The 14,269-nt window shown below is 40.1% G+C and overlaps 1 protein-coding gene across 1 annotated transcript in view; it reads right to left on the bottom strand.

Moving 5' to 3' along the window:
* The window catches only part of LOC103190818 (mucin-2-like), a 54,160-nt gene that overhangs the window by 24,848 nt on the left and 15,043 nt on the right, over positions 1-14,269 (bottom strand). The window contains 16 exon segments of the mRNA XM_042341546.1: positions 18-25; positions 2,155-2,376; positions 2,487-2,530; positions 3,467-3,614; positions 5,141-5,269; positions 7,944-8,100; positions 8,595-8,834; positions 9,981-10,160; positions 10,415-10,525; positions 11,245-11,383; positions 11,491-11,642; positions 12,416-12,456; positions 12,459-12,515; positions 12,600-12,652; positions 12,751-13,003; positions 13,860-13,986. Of these exon segments, the coding sequence (XP_042197480.1) occupies positions 18-25; positions 2,155-2,376; positions 2,487-2,530; positions 3,467-3,614; positions 5,141-5,269; positions 7,944-8,100; positions 8,595-8,834; positions 9,981-10,160; positions 10,415-10,525; positions 11,245-11,383; positions 11,491-11,642; positions 12,416-12,456; positions 12,459-12,515; positions 12,600-12,652; positions 12,751-13,003; positions 13,860-13,986 (2,061 nt within the window).

Raw genomic sequence — 14,269 nt, 5'->3', positions numbered from 1 at the left:
GCTGTTGATGTGGTGGTTGGAGTCACTGTTGATGTGGTGGTTGGATATAAGGATAAATTTGGATCAATAAATAATCCTTGCATTTGATATGATATCAATAATGTTCTGTTCTATATTAAATGAAATTTGACTGTGTATTTGCAGTTCACCATCCCATTCTTTGACTGTGTTATTAATTTTAGTTTCTGTCTACCTTTGGTTTGGATGGATGAAAAGGCACCTCATGCCATTGCTATTTGAAATAAACATTCATCTTGTCTCTGTTATCAAGATTTATATTCTCACACTGATCTAAATTTACCCCAAATTCATGTTTATAGGTTGTTGCTCTTGTTAATTAGTCATATTTACAAAGAGGGTAGGTTCAATTGGCACTAATTAGACCTCTTGTAACTTTTATTCCTAGTTTATGACTACCCATTTCATAGATTATGTACAATGAGTTTCTGATCTTGTATAACATTCACTTTATATCTAATAAATTAGTTTGCAAAGTGCTTCAAGACATTTTTTTAAAAGGTGCTATATAAATGCATATTATTACAATAATTTTGAAATGTCTCCAAGCACTTGCAATTGCTATTGAAGGTAGTGACTGCAGTTGAAGACAAATACAAATCTACTAATTTACTCAGTAAAATTCCACAAATAGGCATGACTAATTTACAAATGGGAAACGTATCCTCATTTTAAATAGCATTATCGGATCTTAAACATTCACCTGAACAGGCAAACGCGATATTTATTTAATGGCTCATCCAAAGAATAGCACTTCTGGATGCACCAATGCAGTGGAAGAAGAGAATACATGGTTTAGAATCGCAAAGGGCAATTTCAGAACAGATAAAAGGATTTTTTTTACTCAGAGAGTAATTAATAAGTGGAACAGGTTGACAAGTGGTTGAGGCCAGGATCCTGGTCTCATTTAAAAAGTAGTGTGATGGGAAAACAGTAGGGTGGACATTGTGGAGGGACAAGATCAGATGGACTTCATCCCAACTAATCTTGTCATGCAGCACTCATCTGTTACAGAATTGAAATGTCAACCAAAACTGTGAGTTTAAAATCTGACATGGGGCTTTATTCTAAAATGTTTCAAAAGATGTTTGATAAGGTGCCGGATAAGAGACTTGTAAGCAAAATAGAAGCCCACGGTATTAAAGGGACAGTGGCAGCGGATACAGAACTGGCTGGGAGACACTATTGGAACCACATAAATGACCTTGACCTGGGTATAGTGAGTACAATTTCCAAGTGTGCAGATGGTACTAAGTTAGGAAAAGTAGTAAACGGTGAGGACGATAGTAGCAGACTGCAAATGGACATAGACAGACTGGTAAAATGGGCAGACACGTGGCAGATGAAGTTTAAAATGGAGAAATGCGAAGTGATGTATTTTGGGAGGAAGAATGAGGAGAGGCAATATACGCTGATGGTACAACCTTAAAGGGGGTGAAGGAACAGAGAGACCTGGGGGTTCATATAAGGAAATTTTTGAAGATGCAGGACAGGTAGATAAAGCTGTTAAAAAAGCACATGGGATGATACTCGGCTTTATAAATAGGGCATAGAATACAAAAGTCAGGAAATTATAATGAACCTTTATAAAACACTGGTTAGGCCTCAGCTCGAGACTGGGTTCCATTCTGGACCCCACACTTTGTCAAGGCATTGGAGAGGGTGCAAAGGAGATTGACCAGGATGGTACCAGGAATGAGGGACTTCAGTTATCAGGAGAGGCGAGAGAAGCTTCGATTATTCTCCTTGGAGCAGAGAAGGTTAAGAGGCGACTTAATAGAAGTTTTCAGAATTATGAGGGAATTCGATAGGGTGAACAAGGAGAAACTTTTCCACTGGCGGGAGGGTCGGTAACCCGAGGACTCCGATTTAAAATAGTTGTTAAAAGAAACAAAGGAGATGAGAAGAAGTTGTTTCCAACAGTGAGTTGTTTGGATCTGGAATGGGTGGTGGAAGCTTTTAAGAGAGAAGTAGATAATTATTTGGGGAGGACAAGTTTGCAAGTCTATGGAAAGAGAGCAGGGGAGTGGGGTTGATTTGGAAGCTATTTTAAAAGAGGCCCTATGGGCCGAATGGCCTCCTTCTGTGCTGTATAATTCCATGATTATTTGAAAACATCCGCTGTCTGAGATCTACCTGTTTTGACCTCCGTCTGTGTGATTGTAGTAGCTGATGAGATTTCAAAAATCAGTGTTGTACTGGGCACTGTGGAAGGGATTGGAGTACAAGGGTAGACTTCTCTGTTTATTGTTCCATTCACAGCACAAGTTGCTTTGATGCACCCTCCAATACCATCTGTTGTATGGTAGATTATGTCACCTACATGGAAGGTTTTGTCGTCGTAAACACAGGTGCACTCTGCAAAGAACAAAGAGATCAGAAACTCATTGTACATAATCTATGAAATGGGTAGTCATAAACTAGGAATAAAAGTTACAAGAGGTCTAATTAGTGCCAAGTGAACCTACCATCTTTGTTGTAGCTGCATTCTATATCGTTGTTGACACATGTGCTAAAATAAATTGAATGCAATACATTAGTTACATATTTTTATACTTGAAGTATTTTTTGCAAAGTGCAATAAAATGCATCCAGTTGCTTTCTTTTTTATTTTGCACTCATAAATCTCATCCAATCGGATTCGATTCCATCCTTTAGATGAGGCAGTAAATCAAGGTCTGTTGGTTCAGGTGGACGTTAAGGACTTTAGCCCCCACGCCTACTGGTGGCAGGGAGTGCAGTGGGTGGGGGTATAATGACTGAAGGCTCAGTGGCCGATGGTGGTGTAGAGCGGTCAGGGTATGCGCAGCAGGCCTGTGTTAGTTGAGTGGAGGGAGCAGGCAGGGAGTGGGGTACAAGCACTTGCAAAAGAGATATGGAAGTGCTAGGGCATGAAACAATTTGCGTATGAGGGTGAAAGCCTTGAAGTCAATTTATTTGGCAACTGGGAGCCAGTGGAGCCCAACGAGGATTAGGGTAATGGGTGTGCAGAGTTTGATGTGGATGATGTTACAGGCAGCAGATTTTTATCTGGGGAATTGTTGGCCACAACACTGGGAGAAATTCCTTTCTCTTTTTGAATAGTGCTATGGGCAACTTAATATTGACACAGTACCTCAGTTTAACATCTCATCCAAAGGACGGTACCTCTGAGAATACAGCCCTCCCCCAGCTTAATGTCCCTTCGTGGGACTTGAACCCACAACCTCTCTTTAGAGGTGAGAATGTTAACAAGTGAACTAGGCTAACAAATATTAGTCAAACAAGTAGCTCTCTTTATGTTTTATAATGGAATTCCATTTACATATAGTGATCATAGTCCCACTGAGTGGAAATACGTTTCATTCTGCCTCTTCTCAATAAGCGCAACTTGTCTCTTTTCACGACAAAAGAATATCTTGATATAGTAATTATTAATAAATGTAAGACCAGTTACAGCAACATTTACCATGATTGACAGTTCTGAGTTGTAGGAACAATCTGTCCTGGTTCATAGTGTTTTCCATTGATATAACATGAGCATTGTTCCATTGTAACACACTTCATTCCTTCCTCATCCAGTAATGGCTTATCACTGGGGCAGTCTGGGTAGCAGCCTATGGGGTAGAACAAATGCCACAGAGGTTCATAAACATTTTATTTTTCTGACATTGATCAGCTCTGCAATAATAATAATAATCTTTGTATTTGATATGGTGCCTCAACATGTCCTTGAGACATCTCAAAGCGCTTCACAGATTTTACTGAAACAAAAACAGAAGTCGCTGAGAACACTCAGCAGGTCAGACAGCATCTATGGAGAAAGGAAAGTGAGTCAATGTTTTGGGTCCACGACCCTTTGTCAGAACTGGGGCACGTTGGGAGGGAGAGGCTTTTAAGGGATAACAGAGACGGTGGGGGGAGGGCAAGGAAAACAAAGGAGAAAATGGGGTAGAGGACAGGGGATGGTGGGTTAAAGAGGTGTTAACGTTGGGACGTTCTCCCGACATGAAAGGCGCTATCCAAATGTAATGTTGTTGTTAATGATGCAAAACAAAGAGGGTGGGGGGGGGGGGGGGGGGTGGAATTGCAACAAAACAGGCAGACCAGAGAGAGAAAAGGTGTGTCTGAGACCCAGATGATATGATAATGGTCACAGAATGGGGGTAAGGGGGAAGGTGAGCTGTTATGGTATGAAATTATTTAAATCAATATTGAGGCCAGAGGGCTGTAAGGTGATGGGGTGCTGTTCCTCGAGCTTGCGCTGTGATTCATTGGAACAGCATAGGAGACCATGGATGGAGAGGTCAGAGTGCGAGTGGGAGGGAGATCCATTGCCACATCATCTGGGTTTCAGACACACTTTTTCTCTCTCTGGTCTGCTTGTTTTCCTTTCTCCATAGATGCTGCCTGACCCAATGAATGTTCCCAGTGACTTCTGTTTTTGTTTCAGAATTCCAGGATCTCCAGTATCATGCAAAGTGAATTGACTGTATAAACAGATCATAAGCTGCTTTTTTTCACAATTAACAGTCTATAAGATATTGGACAGTCTGTGAATATTTATTGTGTAAAATTTATTTTATATTTTGCACTGGAACTAGCAAAACCATTTCAGAAATTATAATCTCAGTATATAAAGGTAATAAAATAATAAATATAAGCTTGGGTTCTCTCCTGCACCAGGCTCCACAAGCCCCCACTATCCCCATGCCCCCATCCTTGCCCAGCTTCCCTGGCTGCCCAGAGGATCGAGGTCAAGATCCTCGCCCTCACTTTTAAATCCCTCCACTGTCTTGTTCCAGCCTATCTCTGTGATCTTCTAAAACCTTGCCAGCCCGTTTGTTCCATCCATTCAACAGGCACTGGCCTACAGCCTTTCTGACCCCACTCTCTGGAACTCCATCCCAGAATCCCTTTCCCTTGGCCTCACTTTTTTCAAGGCGTGTCTCTTTGACCGGCTTTCATCTTGCCTCCCCCATCCGCTGGGCTGCCCAAATGCAACTCCCAGCTAAGGTGCAACCTCTCAACTGTCCAGTGCCTTTGGTCGTCCTCCCGATGTGAAACGCATTTATATAAATGCAATTTGTTGTTGCTTATATAATAAATAATATTGAGAACCAGAAGAGTGAATAAAACATACCTTCAAGTTTGGGAATGATTTTGGAACATGCTCCACCAGGGTTTTGGCAAGTTTTGACACAGGGAACCCCACAAGGTGCATAGTGCCATTTACATTCATCTTCAGGATTATAGTAGTCACAAAACAGAGCTGAAAGCACAGAAATTATTGCATTAATTTCCTTCCATACAATATCTGTAGAATTCTACATCTCTATCTAATCAATCCTGTAGATTGAGATGCTTCTGATATATCATGTTATCAGTTGAAGCCTTTAGCTTAGCTGCAAAAAAGCAGTTTCCCAGCTGGATCAAGAGTCGTTCCAGGCTGATCTCACTATCCAGCGCAGAGGAACATCTGACAAAGTATGTTTCCATCATCCATCAGTACATCAGCCTGTCTCCTCTAAGCTGGGGCAAAGCAGTAGGTATCAAATCCATGGAAAGTTCTACAGCCTTTTCACTCAGTTTGCATTAAATGGTTACATGATCACAAACACGAAACTGGCTACTGAATACTAATATGATGATGTAAAACTTAATGAGATGTTTGTGTACAAAGCTACAAGAGAGAAGCTGCAACTTCAAATTTAAACACAAATCCTTTCTTGAATCCTCTCTTTCCATTGCATGTGGTTTTCACATAAGAAAAAAAGAACATTATTTTCAAAATCAAATTCTGAATCCCAATTAATATTTAATTATAATCTGGTAAACATAATGGTCTACATTGCTAAATCAGTTGAGTTCAGATCCCCAGATATCATACCCAGACTGCAGAATGCTCTGGTCAGGCTGCACCTAGAGTACTGCAAACAGTTCTGGTCAAAGGGACATAAAGGAGTTGTCCAGATCCCAGAGGCAGTGCAGAAAAGAGCAATGAGAATGATCTCCAGTGTTAGAGGAATGAACAATCATTAGACAAACTAGAGATTTTCAGTTTTGAGAGAGGATGATTCAGATGGAATCTTATAGAGGTGATTAAAATGTTAAATGAGGTTGAAAAAGTAAACTCAGAACAATACTTTAGGATGCCCCAAGAAGCAGAAGAAGAGGACATAGATTTAGAGTTGCAAACAGAAATTTAAGGACTAATACCACAAGGTTTTTCTTTACTCATAGGGTAATTAATGGTTGGAACAGGTTGTCAAGGTTGGCAATTATGATGGCAATGTAAATAACAATTTCACCACAAGATCTTGCCTGTTTTGACAAACTGTTCCAGTCATTAATTACCCTCTGAGTACAAATTGAACAAAATTCAACACTCTAGCATGTTTCCTTGTAGATGGTTTAAAGTCAGAGTCAGTGGAAAATTGCTGGAGGCTGCCTGCTCTACATCTTAAGAACATAAAAATTTGCTAGGCAAAAGTCCATCTACTTCACCTTCCACCATCACTTGACATGTCATGACCTAAACTATACACTCTATCCCAAGATATTATTTTCTAGCAGAAATCTATCTCATTTGTTCTTAAAACAAATTACATTTTCTGTTTTACCCCCAGGTCCTTTTCATTTTCCGTACAGATTCCCTTCCTGGATTTTTTGTCACCATATGAGGTACTTTGCATTTCTCTACATTAAATTTCATCTACCATCAATCTGCCCAGTTCCCAAGAATATTCAAGTCCTCCTGTAACCTATCCTGTTCCTCTTTGCAGTCTACCACCTTTGATAGCTTTGTGTCATCTGCAAATTTAGCCACTATGTTTGTGACTCCTAGCTCCAGGTCATTTATAAAGATGTTAAATAAAAGAGGTTGTTCGGATCTGGAATAAATAATAATAATAAATAATAATAATAATAATAATAATAATCCTTGCATTTGATATAGCGCTTTTCACGTCGGGAGGACGTCCCAAAGCGCTTCACAGAACACACTGTAAAGTGAATTGACTGTATATTTGTGGGCGAACGCGGCAGCCAATTGCGCACAGCAATGTCCCACAAACAGTCGTAGATTGAAAATGACCAATTTAATTATTGTTTTTGGTTTTTTGGAGGGATTATTATTAGGCTCTGTGTGGAGTAAGGAAACTTGCCCAAGGTTTCGCCCTCTGCCTGGAATTGAACTCAGGTCTCTCACTTGCAAAGCGAGTGCTCTAACCACTGAGCTACAGGACTCCACAGGAGCTACAGGAATGCATTGCCTGAAAGGGCGGTGGAATCCGATTTGATAATAACTTTTAAGAGAGTAGATAATAAATCACCAATAAATCAAATAGGGAAGTCAGAAAAAAACTTCTTTACCCAGAGAGTAGTGGGAATGTGGAACTCGCTGCCGCAAAGAGTGGTTGAGCGGGATTGATTTGGATAGATCTTTTCAAAGAGCCGGCACAGACACGATGGACCGAATGGCCTCCTTCTGTGCTGTATAATTCTATGAGGTTCCCAAACAGACCCCTGTGGAACTCCACTGGTAACATTCTCCCAACCTGATGACATTCCCTGTACCACCAGCTTCTGTATTCTATCGGTCAGCCAATTACGTATCCATTGCAAGATACTTCCTCTGATTCCTCTACTTTCTTCATTATCAGTACCAGGCTTTCATGCGAAACTGTATCAAAGGCCTTACTGAAATCCAGATTATACAACATCCACTGCCTTACACTTGTCAAACTCCTTTGTCCCACAGTCAAAGAAAAACAGTAAATTAGTTTGGCATGAACCCACATTGACTATCTTTTATCATTTTATTACTGTTCAGATGCTCCATGATCTTATTTTCAACATCTTAGTCACCGAGGCATCTATTATTACTGTAAGAATTTACATTCAAAGTAGAAAAGAAAATGAATGAAAATCAAATGTTTACTTACGGCAAATGTCAGGGGTCCTCCAGGAAACACACACCCCAACCATACTGCAAGCTGAAGAATAGGCAGCTACAGCAGTGCAGAAACACTCACAATCTCCTCCAGTGTCACAGGCACATGCGTCACGCACACACGCATCATAGTAAGGCGTTGGGTTGACCTAAGGATTAAATCGAAAATTGCCTGAATTATATTCACTATTTTTTTTAATAATGTTTGCAATGTACTCGTTCACATTTGCTGACACAGTCAGACAATGAAAATATGAATGGAAATTCTGCAGATTTTAGGAAAACATGGAAATGAGAAAAGGCCATTTACTTTTAAAAACGGGGTGGACGGGTATTTGAGGAGGACGGGTCTGCAGGGTTATGGGGAAAGGGCTAGGGAGTCGGATTAACATTACATTGTTCTTTTCAAAGAGCCGAAACAGACTGAACTGGGGTTAGGATAGCCAAGGAAGAAGGAGAGGGAAGGAGGGTAATCAAAAGCTTGTTTGAAAAGAAAGGTCTTAATGCAGAGGGACTCCAGCAAAGAGTTCCAGAGAGCAAGAGAAGAATGACTGTCCACCAAGGGTGAGGCAGGTGGGCAGGCATGATAAAGCATGATGAATGTATGGAACACTTGTGGGTGCAAATAAATTATACATTATACCTGAGCATGGCAAGGTCGGAAAGCCTGGCTTTGGATGATACTGCACTGCCTCTGAGCCCATGCTGCGCGATGGGTATTAGCAGAACATGGCTCTGTGATTTTCTTTACATCCGGGCAACTGGGGGACACCTTCCAGCTGTTTCCAAATTCCTGCACATTTGCAACCACTAGCTGGCTTCTTGTGGTGAAATCGTTATAAACATTGCCATCAAAATTGCCACACATTCCACAGATGTTACCCTGCAATAATCCAAAAAAGACATTCCTTAGGCTGGAATTATGATAAATCGTTAGATTTGCTTCTCCCTTTCTTTAAAAGTTTAAGTGCAGAATATTTTGGCGAATCTTTTGTGCAAGAATATGATCAAAAAGGAGTGTGTATCATTTCATCATTAGCAAAGGGACCAAACAATGCATTGATTTAATTTACATAACTTGGAATCTAAGCAGAAAGTTCATCAAATACTGAACTTTGCAGAAGGATAGTACCTCAACAAACAAGTGAAAACACAGAGTTTGTTAATTCAGATTTTTCAGTAACTGTGTCACTCTTAATGCTACGGTTTTCTTGAAGTAATGCACCAATTCAGTGTACACAAACTGATCCGGCAAATTTCTGAAAGCAGGAGCAATAAGAATTTCAGGAAGATAAGATAATTTACAATATTCTGCAATTAAAAATGAATATATTTTGATGCCTTATTTATTCTTTTTCTGTGTTTTGAAAACAGATTATTTCTCTACGAAATAGTTGTCCTACCCACACCTAGACTTTGCAACGTTATAATAATAATAATAATCCTTGCATTTGATATAGCGCTTTTCCCGTCGGGAGGACGTCCCAAAGCGCTTCACAGAACACACTGTAAAGTGAATTGACTGTATATTTGTGGGCGAACGCGGCAGCCAATTGCGCACAGCAATGTCCCACAAACAGTCGTAGATTGAAAATGACCAATTTATTATTGTTTTTTTTTTGGAGGGATTATTATTAGGCTCTGTGTGGAGTAAGGAAACTTGCCCGAGGTTTCGCCCTCTGCCTGGAATTGAACTCAGGTCTCTCGCTTGCAAAGCGAGTGCTCTAACCACTGAGCTACAGGACTCCACAAATATATAAAAGTTATACTCCTGAACAAGCAACTAGGAGTACTTGTGAGAATGACTCGCTCTCTAATTTCTTTTTGTGCTTCCATTCAGATTGGAGTACGATCCCTCCCAGATTCTGCTGTTGAGATCTATAGCTTATAGCAGTTGTAGATGTGACCCCACAAGGGCTAATTATCCCAGCACTTCGTGGTAGAAAACATTGGTGTCTCCTGGAATTCAATCACAGTGTTGCTCTCCACTGAAGAGATATAAAGAACATCCTTGGTAATAAGTGCTTACCTTAAAGGAAGGCTTGAGTTTGACAGTCAGACTTGTTTTCTTGTCCCATACTAATACCAATCCATTCTCAGCTTCAATAACAAGGTAAATGCCAAGATGACGCACTTTATATGGTATATGTGTTTCATCATCAAATGTCACCACCTCATACTTTCCTTCTGAGAGTTTCAGTTCAGTGTTCTGAAAGGGTTTGAATAGTTATATTAGTAGGAATACTATATGAGACAAGTCATTGGGACCACATCTTCATATTATATTGCTAATAAACATTCTATTTACTAAAAGAAAGATCTCACAATTATTAAAAACATGTATATTGAAAAATAATTTAATATAAAGATAAATATAAAGCTCAAACCTACTTACTTACAAACTCACACATCTGACTCTCTCATGTGGATTTAATAGGCACACCCTAACTTTGGGTTTCTTACCCCTAAGAAGATCTTGATTGCTTTGGAGCATGTTGTTCCAGTTGTCCCACAAGGGATGTTTTCAGTAATCACTCGGAAGGTTCCATTGGAAGGATTCTTGCCACAGTGATCCTGAAATGATAATAAGCAAAGACTGAATTGAAGACCTACAGCTTCACATAGAACACAATTTAGAGATCACAGATAGATCTGACATACAAAAGCAGATGCATTAGTCTTAAAAGTGTTGAAATTTGAATAACAGCGTAGGAAATAATGGACTGATTTGGTATGTGTATTATTCATTACTATTATTTTTCTACATTTTTACTCATCAAACTGTGAAGCCTCAGTGTTGGAGAATCAACACAGTTTTCCAGGTCACAGGCCACATGTGGGTGCTGCTCCCTACACTCTGTGTCAACAATAAGCTTTTATCCAATCTCAGAATAGCGTCCTGCACTGCAGTGCTCACACCAGTCATCTTTGTGGTCTCTTTTGCTCTTTCAGCCAAGCATTCCTGTTCTGTCCTGAAACACCATCTGAGCTTTCTCTTTCAGAAGCTGGTAGATCTGCTTTGATTCAGTACTGGGTTATGACTATGCTGAACTAATTTTCACTTACCAGGGAGAGAAGGCTTTCACCTCATCATTGCTAACTAGATTCAAACCTAGATTGGTGAACCCACAGACAGCGCAGTAATCCCCACATTCCACTCAAGTTTCCAGCAATGATTACTGCATTCACATTATGAATGTTTAGAACTTGTCATGACAACACAACTATTCAATTATAAAGACATATTGAATAATTGTACAATATACATGAAGATGTGCACATTTATCCAATACCTGGGCAACAGTATATTCGCAATCTCCATTAAAATTATAGCGCCGGCCATCAAACGTGATGTAATGCCCATCTCCATAGATACCACAGGTTCCATGGCATGAATTGGTGGTGCACTGCCACTGTCTGTCGTTGCATTCACTGAGAAAGAAAACAGGAAGTATGTACATCTAGTTAGAATAAAGCCAAGGTTGAACAGTTGCACCCTGCAGTCCATTACAATAGTGAAAATAAAGTAAATAAAGTACCATGTGTTGCAATCCACTTGTATACTGTCCCCAGATTGATAATGGACACCATTATGGACACAAGGACACTGATTTACAGCAATACAGCCACTGCTTCCATCTGACACTAATCCTTTAGGGCATACACACCCAGAGACGCAGCCCGTGGCATACTAAACAGAAAAAATAATGAGTTCCAAAGTAAGATGGCATTTCAATTCTTGAACAGCTGCACTTAGCCCTAGTCGCTGCATTCAGCCCACAGAGACCAGACAATTCTCGCCAAAGTATGGCTGAAAAACTGCATTTTTAAAATACCAAAGATTCATCTTATTGATGCTTAAACTAGTTTGTAAATTATATTGTAGACAGTGGAGAACAATTTTATCATAATAGAAGGGTTTTAACAATTGTATGCTGGATGCTATCTTAATCAAATCAGATGTAATTTGTGTATTGCTTTTTATGGGGAAACAAAGCGCAGAAAGACAAAGAATTGCTCTTTTTCTCACGCCAATATTTCTCATGCCATTTTTCTTCTCAAGTTGTTTTGATTTCTTTTTCTTTCACCAGGATACGGAAATCTCAGGATACTAACTCACTAAGTGGCCATTGTTCATGTGTGAGCCCTGGTAGTGAATGTCATAGAATTATACAGCACAGAAGGAGGACATTTGGCCGATCGTCTGTGCCAACTCTTTGAAAAGAGCTATCCAAATCAATCCCACTCCCCTGTTCTTTCCCCATTGCCTTGCAAACGTGTCCTCCCCAAATAATTATCTATGTCGCCAGATGATTGGAGCACAGTGGCTATCACAGGCAAGCTTTGATCTTGTCCTCAGTGTTGGGCTGATACATACACAAAAAGAAATATCTTTAGCACCTGTAATGTTGGCAGAATGTTGGCACCTGTAATGATTCATGAATACTATACACTGGCACTTACACACTCCATGTCTAGGGTCTGGCAACTCTTCTGACACTCGTACCAATGCTGTCAGCTGAAGCATTGTTGCAATCAAAGTACACCATGGGATCAGCACAGTCTGCAAAATACACCCAATCGCTGAAGTCAGATACACAAACACATTTTATTCTTGAAAATGCACATTATATTTCTCGGCTGTTACCTTGAGATGGTTCCTCATTACCAATACACTCTAACTTTCCGTGATTGCAGGTACTGGAACAAAATATTGAAATATCACATTAATTGCTGAAGTTAGATAGAACACAGTCATTGCTGTTCCATGAAATGATCGGTTTGTTTCAGAAGCTTACCATATGGCATCGTCCTCATGAATGACCTCTCCAGGGGGTATGGTTGTCCCTTGGTGGTAACATTGGCAGCTGGCGGGTGGCACGCATATACCGGTGTCATCCATATACGTTCCTTCAGCACAACCACAGCCGTCCACAGGCACAAAATCAATTGTACATGTGCTATCTGGAACACTGAGGGACCAACATGTGCGGTGGCAGGGCTTCATGTCATAGCTGTAGACTAGCGTCTTGGGGCAGTTGGAGTATTTGGCTACAGTAAAAATAATCAAGAAATATTTTAGAATTTATACGCTGCAGAACAATTTTAAAAACAAAAGGCTTTCTGAGATTTTAATGTAATTCTTAAAACAACAACTTTTATTTTCTAGCGCCCTTCTCAAAGGATAACATTTTGGAGCGCTCTAAAATGCTGAGAGTAGGTCACTAAACACTGCACTACTGAGGGTTAGTGACTTTCATACTGCACTACCTAGGGTCAGTCACTAACACCCTGTGCTGCTGACTGTCAAGTGACTTTACACTCTTCTGGTTACTACCAAGAGAAGTTAACCTGTAACCTGCCTCAATTGGTTCCACCAAAGATGATTGCAGAGAATGTTTTGCTTTTTTTTGGTTAGCTAGATGTCTGACACACATATCCAAACCTTACTCATAGAAATTTCTGTTGTCTGGAAATGGAGTGCACACTCTTTCCATGGAGAGGCACCTATCTAAAATAATCCTTGCATTCAATATAATGCCATTTATGTCAGAACGACAATTCAATGCAAGAATTTACTGTAAAGTATTGTAACTATGTATTTGTTGACCTAACCTCTTCTCACCTAATCCCAGAAAGTTTAGACACAATTTGGCAAGAACCAAGACTTGGGGACTCCAGAAGGTGGGTTGTAATACTACTGGAATTTACCCAACTAAAACCACGCAGCTTGACATTGAGAAGAGTGACTGGTAAACTTCCTGGTTAACCAGCTCGGATCATCCTGAGATTACAAGATGTTGTGAACTCGAAGTGGAGATTTTGGTTATTTCCTGCAACAAATTGCATTTATAGGTGGACACCCCTGACAGATGTTGCACTGAGTGTAGAAATTGATTATACTTACAGCACACATTTGTTCTCCAGTTGGAAATGGTGATTCCTTTTGCTGCACAAGCCCAAACATATGAGGAGAGGGCAGCGCACATGCAATCCTCACTCTTCTCACAATTACAGCTGTCGTACATACATTGCTGCAAAATTGAAGCTTTCTTTGTTATTGGCTCAAGGTGAAACAAGGATAAAAACTGAGAAAACATATTTTAAATACAAACATGAGGAAGACACATGTCAGGAAATTAGAATTTTGTGTAATTTTAATGACCTTGGTATACTGACTGCTCAGGTGCCAGATTGTAAGCTAGGCGGTTTTAGCGTTACAGCAGTACCCCAAAGTACACTCTGGGGTCCCCACGTCTTGGCTTTTGCCAACCTGCGCCTAACACTGTCCAGGATTAGGTAAGCAAGGTGTGCACA

This window comes from Callorhinchus milii, unplaced genomic scaffold (genome assembly GCF_018977255.1).
Source record: "Callorhinchus milii isolate IMCB2004 unplaced genomic scaffold, IMCB_Cmil_1.0 Scaffold17, whole genome shotgun sequence".
Classification (NCBI taxonomy): Eukaryota; Metazoa; Chordata; class Chondrichthyes; order Chimaeriformes; family Callorhinchidae; genus Callorhinchus; species Callorhinchus milii.
The sequence above is the reverse complement of the archived record's forward strand: the minus strand, read 5'-3'. Positions and strand labels throughout refer to the sequence as shown.